Source organism: Triticum aestivum, chromosome 7A (assembly GCF_018294505.1).
Source record: "Triticum aestivum cultivar Chinese Spring chromosome 7A, IWGSC CS RefSeq v2.1, whole genome shotgun sequence".
Taxonomy (NCBI): domain Eukaryota; kingdom Viridiplantae; phylum Streptophyta; class Magnoliopsida; order Poales; family Poaceae; genus Triticum; species Triticum aestivum.
Window position 1 is genome coordinate 647,263,917 of NC_057812.1, and position 9,266 is coordinate 647,273,182.

The 9,266-nt window shown below is 49.5% G+C and overlaps 1 protein-coding gene across 1 annotated transcript; it reads right to left on the reverse strand.

Annotated features, from left to right (window-relative positions):
• Nucleotides 1-920: 920 nt before the first annotated feature.
• Nucleotides 921-2,976, reverse strand: LOC123148940 (Holliday junction resolvase MOC1, chloroplastic). The gene is made up of 2 exons (XM_044568465.1): nt 2,810-2,976; nt 921-2,719 (listed from the first exon to the last, which is right to left on the reverse strand). Exon 2 carries the CDS (start codon nt 2,666-2,668, stop codon nt 1,208-1,210), a length of 1,461 nt encoding a protein of 486 aa, XP_044424400.1. The 5' UTR covers nt 2,669-2,719; nt 2,810-2,976; the 3' UTR covers nt 921-1,207.
• Between the last annotated feature and the right edge of the window lie 6,290 nt (nt 2,977-9,266).

A 9,266-nucleotide genomic window follows, 5' to 3' on the forward strand; every position in this document is an offset into this window, starting at 1 on the left:
CATGCATGCTACTCGTGCATTAGCTACATGAATGCTGTTCCCAACATGACTCATTCTGTTTTAACTATAGATAGATAGATGATGGTGCCACTAAAATCTTTCTTCATCTTTCCCAATCAATTTCAGCATCCCGTGATGCTTCAAGATGAGCACGTGGATCTCCAACAATGACTTGTCCATTTGTTCCCAGCTGTCTGTGCTTTGTGGGTTAAATTTATCCCTACAGCCAAAGTTATCTATCTATAGATGCATGAGACAAGTGTTCAATGGGCTGGCAATACTGAATATGCAGTGAATATTGATTCAAGCTTAGTCAGCCCATCTCTTGGCTGTTGTTATAATCAACACTTTGCTACCCGGTCACCTCCATTTTTACTGTTATTATTTATCTCATCGGTTATATGCCTATGCATGAACCCATTACACATGTATGCAGAAATGAAATTGCTCACACAAAGGCTAAAGGAAATAAGAAACGCTACTCATGAGCTATGGAAGGAAAACATTTCGGCAAGCTTTCGAGCAGAATATTATCCTCTTGCATTTCCAAAGACAAGGTTCCGGAACCACAGGATGACACTACTTACAGAAAACAGAGCATACTGACTGACAAGTAAAACTAAAGACAAGAGCACCCATATAAAGGTATCTATAGATGCAAGAAACAAGTTCAATGGGCTGGCAATACTGAATTCACAGTGAATTTGGACACAAGCTTAGTCAGTCCAGCATAAATCATGCTACCCAATCACCCCCGTTTGTACTGTTGTTATTCTTTATCTTATCAGCTATGCCTATGCAGGAACTGAAAATCAGAAGACATGTCTGCAGAAGAGAAATTGCTGAAACAATGGCTGAATAAGAAGTGCTACTCATCACCAATTTGCATACAATAAGAAAACATTTCAACTTCAGCAAGCTTTCGAGCAGAATATTATCCTCTCACATTTCCAACCAAAAGGTTTCAGAACCACACCATGACACTACTTACACAAACAGAGCACACTGACTGACAGGTAAAACTAAACACAAGAGCACCCATATAAAGGTCTTCTTCACACTCTAGCAGGGCCTTAAACGAATTAAATCGGCAAACAAAGCATGAGATAGGAATGTAACAGTAGACTGACTATGTAACACGCTGCAAAAAGCCTCACCAAATGCTCAAGTTAAGCAAGCGCTCCGACCAATCATGAATGGATCAAAATCATGCTGCTGCCTCATCGCCCAAGGCCTCTCCTGCTGAGGCTGCCTCATCGCCCAAGGCCTCTGCTGCTGCTGCTGCCTCCTCCGGTGCTTCAGCTTCGAGGACCCGCGCCTGGTAGGAGGAAATGGCACTGCAATCGCCGGCTGCGGCCGCCGCGAAGAAGGATCGCTTCCCGACCAGATCGGCGGCCCGCTTCGCGCACCCCGAGTCGCGGGGAGTCTCGTCGGGAGGCGGCATGGTCCTGATCCTCGGGAGCAGTTCAGCAACCTTGTCCAGTGATTCAGGAGAGAGGTCATCGTCGACAGGCTCAGTGGGCATCGCTTTGATCTCCTCCTCCTTCTGGCCTGCGCCCCCTGTCGATCCCGGGAGAGACTCCTTGCGGCGCCTCTCCTGTGATGCAGCTCCCAGGGACGCGCCGGGCATGAGGCTGTAGCGGCTCGGGACGACCCGGACCTTGGAGCTCCCTGCCGGCCTCCTGCAGGTGGACGCAGTGCTGCTCTGGTTCATGGCAGCTTTGGGCGTGGGCTCGTCGGCCACCACCTTGGCGGCCCCGAACGCGGCGACGCCTCCCCTCGTGCTGTTCGTGGCCCTGGCGATGGACTGCCTCCTCGCCCTGGGGCTCATGCTGGAGCTCCTCGCCTTGGCCCTGCTCGCCGCCGTGCCTTGCTTGCTGCTGTCGAGCGGCTGCCTGGCGTTGCTCGACGGCCAGAGCTTAGCGGGGACCGCGGGCTGCTGCCTGGAAGCCTGCCCTTCTTCGCGGATGGCGTTCAGCTTGCCGGGGAACGGCTTGACCCGCGCCGCGCCCGCCGCGGCCACGGGCTTGGTGCCGCCGCTGATGCCGTGCTGGATCTCCATCGGGCCGAGGCTGACGCCCCTGCGGCGCTGCACGGGCGGCTCCTTGATCGGCTTCAGGATGCGGCTTGCGGGGGCAGCGCCCTGCTGCTGCTGCTGCTGACGCGCGGCGGGGGCCTTGGCGGGGTTCGCGGCGGCGATGTCGAGCGGGCCGATGCTGAGCCCCCTGCCGCCCCGCGACGCCGGGAACTGCTGCTTGGCGGCGGGCCTGGGCTTCTGCGCGGGGGGCGGGGGCTGCTGCTTCTCCGGGAGAGGGAGCAGGTTGTCGGGGTCCGCGGCGGCGGCGAGGAGGTCGTCGTCGAGGGGGGCGAGGCCGAGCCCCTTCGCCCGCGGCCGCGTCCCGGTGGACTTGGCGTTGGCGTCGTGGCCCCTGGAGACGCGGAGGTGGTGGAGGCGGGAGGAGAGGCGCAGGATCTCGGCCTCGATGCGCGCGATCTCGGCGTCGGCGTCGGCGTCGTCGGTCTCAGCGGGGCGGCGGTTCTCCTTCTCGCCCCTGCGCACGGGCGTGGCGTGCGCGTGCCAGGCGTTGGAGGAGGCGGAGTTGGAGCCGTCGAAGGCGGCGTTGTTCCACACGTGCACCAGCGGGATCAGCGGGTCCTCCTCCATCATCGCCGCCGCCGCCGCCGGGGACGCTCCCCCCTTACCCTCCGTCTCCTTCCGCTGCGGCGGCGAAATCGAACGGGGATCAGAGCCGGTAACAAGCGAGCGAGCGATTAGCGGGTCGAGATTGGGGAGGGGTCGGCGGGGTACCTGGATGGGTGGACTCGAGCGATTGATGAAGGATTCCTGCGTGATTAGGGGCGCGGTTTGGTGGTTGGGTCGGAGGATTATGAGGGGATTTGTTTCTCGTCGCCTGGTTTGAAATGGGGGTGGGGAGGGGGGAACGGATGCGGATGCGGCGCGTGCGCGGAGGGGAAGAGGAGGGGAGGGTTTAAGAGGCAGGCGCGAGTCGACCGTTGGGGCAAGGGAGCGGAAGGGGGGAGGGGAGCAAGGAGAGGAGGAGTAGTCGACGTTCGCTAGACGTTGAGTGGGTCCACCAAACGTCGCTCCCTCCTCTGCTTTTCGCCCCATCCGCATGATGCGGAGGAAAGATTACTTTTCAAAGGCGTGCTAGGCAAAATATATATATATATATATATACTACTCCATGTTCGTGGAAACAAAATCCAACAATGAATACAGGTGAGCAGTAAACCTTTTTTTCCATCAAGTTTGGATTGCTTACCACGAGTGTCACGCACTACAACGATGGAGTATTTCAGTGTTTACCGACGCACGTGTAAGTAAGTACTCCTTTCATTCCACAATGTAGTGCTTCCTTTATCCACGTGCTTCAACTTTGACCGTAAATTTAACTAGCAAGACCGATTGCGGCGGGAGCAAAAATTATATCAGTGAATTCGTATTTAAAAGAAGTTTTCAATTATATAAATTTTTTTCTCCCGCCGCAATTGATCTCGCTGGTTAAATTTATGGTCAAAGTTGAATCTCAGAAAGCGCGGACGCACTATATTTTGGATGGAGAGAGTACTTAGTACCGTAGAAAATGTGTACCATACTTCCTTGAATCTTCTCCCAGTACTTGCTCATTTCTTATTTATTTCTTTGAACACTACTTGTTCCTTTCCTTGGAGGGACGCATCTGAGGCTGCGCCTGCGTGCCCGCTTTCCACCGGTACTCTACAAATCAGCGCCCGGATGCACGCGGAAAATGGGCAGAGAACCAGAGCTGAGCTCCCCTGTTTCCCTCCTGTTTAAGGGCTCGGCCGATCTGAATTCGAATGTGCCGGCGAGCACACGCCAACGCCATCAACCATTCTTAAATTGCCACTCAAAACGTACGTGCTTGCTTGCGACGTCATAGTATATGTGTGACGCCCTGAGACCGTTGCGCCAGGTGTCTTCAAGTTATTCGTTGTCATTGCCATGCCATTTGCTTGTGTGTTGCATCTTGTTATGTCATCACATGTGCATTGTATCATCATATTTTTTTAAACTTGCATTCGTCTAGGTTTCTCAGTTCTTTCCATTGCCCGTTCTGAGCCTAGACACACTTGCACGCGCCTGCGGCACGTCTAAAATATTATTTTATAGGTGACCGAAAAATATTCTTGGAATGGAATGAAAGTTGGCGTGTTGTCTTATTATAGTGTAGATAGACCGCCTGTCAAGTTTCATCGCATTTGGAATCCGTTTGACGCCCTAACGGATAAATATAGCGGCAATAGTAGCCGGTCAAACGTCGGACGTTTTCGGTCTCCGGAAACAGTCGCCGGGTCTCTCTCTTCTCTTCTCTCAGCCCGAGGCTTTCTGCACATCCCACTACCACTCATCGCCAGGCCCAACCTAACCTTTCTTGTCAGCCCGCGGCCCTCCTCGCGCACGTTCGAAAGTTGTCCCGAGACCGACCCGGGCAGTCATCACCGTTGGGTCCGGATCATCCCCAAACGTCTACAGAACATCTTCGTTTTTCTTTTTGGACCTCCCTAGCTATTTATTCGCGGTCGTCCGATTGCGATCGGAGGGACGGATTAGCCCTAACCAAAAACCCACCTACTTTATAGTCAGTGTAAACCTACCTAACCCTAGACCAACTCCCTCTTTTTGCTCACCCGCCGCCACTCTCTCCTCGGGATCCCTCCCGATCCAAATCCCCGCCAACTAGATCGCTCCGACCAGCTCCCTTGATTTCCGCCGCCACCCAACTACAGCAATCCACCACCTTCTCCTCGTCTCTGCAGCGAACCCAACCAGCACCCCCTCGATCGACCTCCGCCGCGGCCTCCCTTGCCTCCATGGACGCGTCCAGCATCTGCAGTCCACTCCAAGCACTGCATGTTTCACGCCTGAGGAGATGCTCTCCGAGCTCCACCGGCGACCACTTCCAGCAGGATCCTCGCGTCCCTCTCCTCTGCTTCCTCCCGTTCCCCTTCATGTCTCTCTCTCACATGACTGCCTCTCATCTTCTTCTACAGGAGCTCTCCGCCATGGCCGTCGAGAGGAGCTTGCGTCCCCGTGCCCAGATGCTCCTCCGCGACTGCTGTTCCGCCGGAGCACCAGTGGCTCGGATCCGTGCCCCATCATCCATCCCAGTCGTCCACGCGTCGTCGGAGGTCGCCCCGCGCGCCAAGTTCGCCGCCGCCGCTCCCCTGCATCATACTGCCACATCGAGCCATGCCCGTTGACCGCATTCGCCAGATCCCGCGAGAACCTTCGTCCCCGCATCGCCTTGCCCTGCATCCCGCGGCCAGCCACGCCAAGTCCCTGCGTCGCCGTCCTTGCACCCGCCGGCCTCCCTACTTCTGCTCCCTGAGACCACCGCCACTTCTTTCTGTGTGAGAGGAGGACGAGCGCGTCACTCGCAGACCTCCTCTGCTCGCACGCACGTGGGCCACAGTGCCGCGTGAAGGCCCAGTTGCGCCAGATCCGGCCTGCCTGGCATCCCCCCTCTCCAGCTGGGCTAAAGCCCATGGTGAGCCACCCAAAGCCCTACACCCAGCGTTTTCAGCCTGCATATTTTTTTTCCTGAGCTGCAATTTTACCAATTTTCAGGGAATTGTCAGTTTTGCAGAATAGCCCCTAAACTTCATGCATTTAATAACTTCACAACCATGCATCGGATTAGAACAAGCTTTATATGTAAAATGTCTAGAATTTTGTATACTTTAATAATATCTAATTTTCATCCATGTTTGAAATGTTTAAACTGCTGTTTGCATTAATTTGCTCCTATGCCATGCTAAAATGTTTTAATTCATAACTAATTAACCATAGCTCCGAATTTAATAAACTTTATATGTAAATGGGGTAGAAAAATGCCTAGTTTAAACGGTGTCATTACTTTGCATCTTTAATAACTCTAAAATTGTGTTTAGGAAAAAACAGTACCAAATCTATAATGTGCTCATGAGGATTTTTCCGGACTTGTTGCTTGTTGTTCCGGCCTCATTTAAATTTGCCTAGATAGGTAGTTTTCATTTGCTTCACCCCTTGCCATGTTAAGAACATTTAATATTGTTGGGTACATAACGAGATCGAACTAAGTAATGGAATGTGGTGTTTTGTCAATATGCATCCCAATGCATATTGAGCTCCACTTAACTTGTAGTGTTGTTTGTGCACTTTGCCATGCCATGCCTCATTAAACCGGACATGCATCATACTTGATTGTGCATCATGCCATGTTCATGTGGTGGTTGTTTACCATGTTGTTTGCTTCTTTCCGGTGTTGCTTCTTCGGGTTAGTTCCGATAACGTTGCGTTTGTGAGGATTCGTTCGACTTCATCCGTTTGTCTTCGTCATGGACTCGTTCTTCTTCCTTGCGGGATCCCAGGAAAGATGACCATACCCTCGAAATCACTTCTATCTTTGCTTGCTAGTTGCTCGCTCTATTGCTATGCCGCGATACCTACCACTTGCTATATCATGCCTCCCGTATTGCCATGTCAAGCCTCTAACCCACCTTTCCTAGCAAACCGTTGTTTGGCTATGTTACCGCTTTTGCTCAGCCCCTCTTATAGCGTTGCTAGTTGCAGGTGAAGATGAAGTTTGTTCCATGTTGGAACATGGATATGTTGGGATATCACAATATCTCTTATTTACTTTAATGCACCTATATACTTGGTAAAGGGTGGAAGGCTCGGCCTTATACCTGGTGTTTTGTTCCACTCTTGCCGCCTTAGTTTCCGTCATATCGGTGTTATGTTCCTTGATTTTGCGTTCCTGACGCGGTTGGGGGAATGGGACCCCCTTGACAGTTCACTTTGAATAAAACTCCTCCAGCAAGGCCCAACCTTGGTTTTACCATTTGCCACCTAAGCCTTTTCCCTCGGGTTTCTGGAGCCCGAGGGTCATCTTTATTTTAACCCCCCCCCCCCCGGGCCAGTGCTCCTCTGAGTGTTGGTCCAACCTGTCAGCCGCTGGTGGCCACCAGGGGCAACTCTGGGTTGGCCTACCGGAAGTTTGGACAATCCGGTGTGCCCTAAGAACGAGATATGTGCAGCTCCTATCGGGATTTGTCGGCACATCCGGGTGGCTTTGCTGGTCTTGTTTTACCATTGTTGAAATGTCTTGTAACCGGGATTCCGAGTCTGATCGGGTCTTCCTAGGAGAAGGAATATCCTTCGTTGACCGTGCGAGCTTGTGATGGGCTAAGTTGGGACACCCCTGCTGGGTTTGAACTTTCGAAAGCCGTGCCCACGGTTATGGGCTGATGGGAATTTGTTAATGTCCGGTTGTAGAGAACTTTAAACTTAACTTAATTAAAATGCATCAACCGCGTGTGTAGCCGTGTTGGTCTCTTTCCGGCGGAGTCCGAGAAGTGAACACGGTTCTTGTGTTATGCTTGAACGTAAGTAGTTTCAGGATCACTTCTTGATCACTTCTAGTTCATGACCGTTGCATTGCTTCTCTTCTCGCTCTTATTTGCGTAAGTTAGCCACCATATATGCTTAGTGCTTGTTGCAGCTCCACCTCGCTACCTTTCCTACCCATAAGCTTAAATAGTCTTGATCTCGCGGGTGTGAGATTGCTGAGTCCTCGTGACTCAAAGATACTTCCAAACAGTTGTAGGTGCTGATGATACCAGTGCAGGTGACGCAACCGAGCTCAAGTGGGAGCTTGATGAAAATCTTGTTAGTTGTGTTGTTTAGTTTCCTTTTGATCAGTAGTGGAGCCCAGTTGGGACGATCGGGGGTCTAGCATTTGGGGTTGTCTTTCTTTATTTGGTTCCGTAGTCGGACCATGATTTTATTCTGGTTGATGTAATGCTATATTTATGTATTGTGTGAAGTGGCGATTGTAAGCCAGCTCTTTATCCCTTTCTTATTCAGTACATGGGATGTGTAAAGATTACCCCTCTTGCGACATGCCTACTATGCGGTTATGCCTCTAAGTCGTGCTCCGACACGTGGGAGATATAGCCGCATTGTGGGTGTTACAATATGCCACTAATAATTTCACGCATCCACAAGCCACATATAGTACCAATATATCCAAATAGAAAAATACGGTATGCCACTGTGATCAAGACTTTTTATATATAAAAAACCTTCACATGATAGGCTTCTACTTCTTTGAAACTCAACATTATATCAGAAGTTTCTTCAATAAAATTTACAAGGACAACTAAAGAAAAGATCCAAATAGCTTCAAAAAAAAGATCCAAATATCCAACGAACATCAGATTTTTAGGCATTCCAAGTCAAACTCTTTTAATGGAAAATTATGTTTGGCGAGAGTGGCAGGCTTAGTCGGCGAGCATGGCAAATCCGCTTCAGTTCTTTTTTTCTTCAAAAAATTACCATGCTCACGAACTAAATTTACCATCCTCGCGGCAACATAAATTGCGAGGAAAAATGTTCAACTTACCATGCCTCAGATTTTTAGCATTTTTGAAAAACAATACAGGGAAAGGCCAAAAAACTTAGCAGAGGAAGGAGAGGACAACTTGACCAGGGCAAATAATATCTCACGCATAGGTCGAAATACTGAGGTCACGTGTGTACTAAGTTGGTAGCAGCCCGGACCACGTACACGTTTTGTCTACCGGTTCTTCTTTCATATTTTTGACAGTTCTAGTTTGTCTTCAATTGTTTCTTTTGGTTATTTATTCGGTTTTTATTTTGATATTTTTTGTTCTTCTTATTCTTGATTATTTAATTTCACGCTGTATCCTAGTTTTAAGTTTTTTCTTTCCGGATTTTTTTTCTTTGTTTGGTCTTTTCTTTTCGTAATTGATGAACAATTTTTTAGAGTCATGGCTTTTTAAATAATTAATGAACATTTTGAAGTTTATGAAAATTTAACAAAAACACGGACATTTTTCAAAAATAATAAACATTTTCCAAATATTCGTGAACATTTTAAAAATTTATTAATATTTTTTAAACTGTGTGCATATTTGGAAAAATCGCGAGCATTTAACTGGCTCATTTAAGACTTGGTGCAGAAAAAAGTACCTCTTCATCAACAACTTCATGGTCTTAAACAACAAATTTCAAACATTTAAGAACAACCACTCCACTTAGGACCACATAAAGGAGGAACAACTTATTACTGCCTATGAGAATACAATGACCAAGCTTACTCAATTTTACAAGCAAAGGGCAAAGAACCATTGGGCGGCAAAAGGTGACAAAAACACTAAATATTTTAGTATTTTTGTCCTCAAAAGAAGGAGGAGGAACATGATAGTCTCCTTAAATA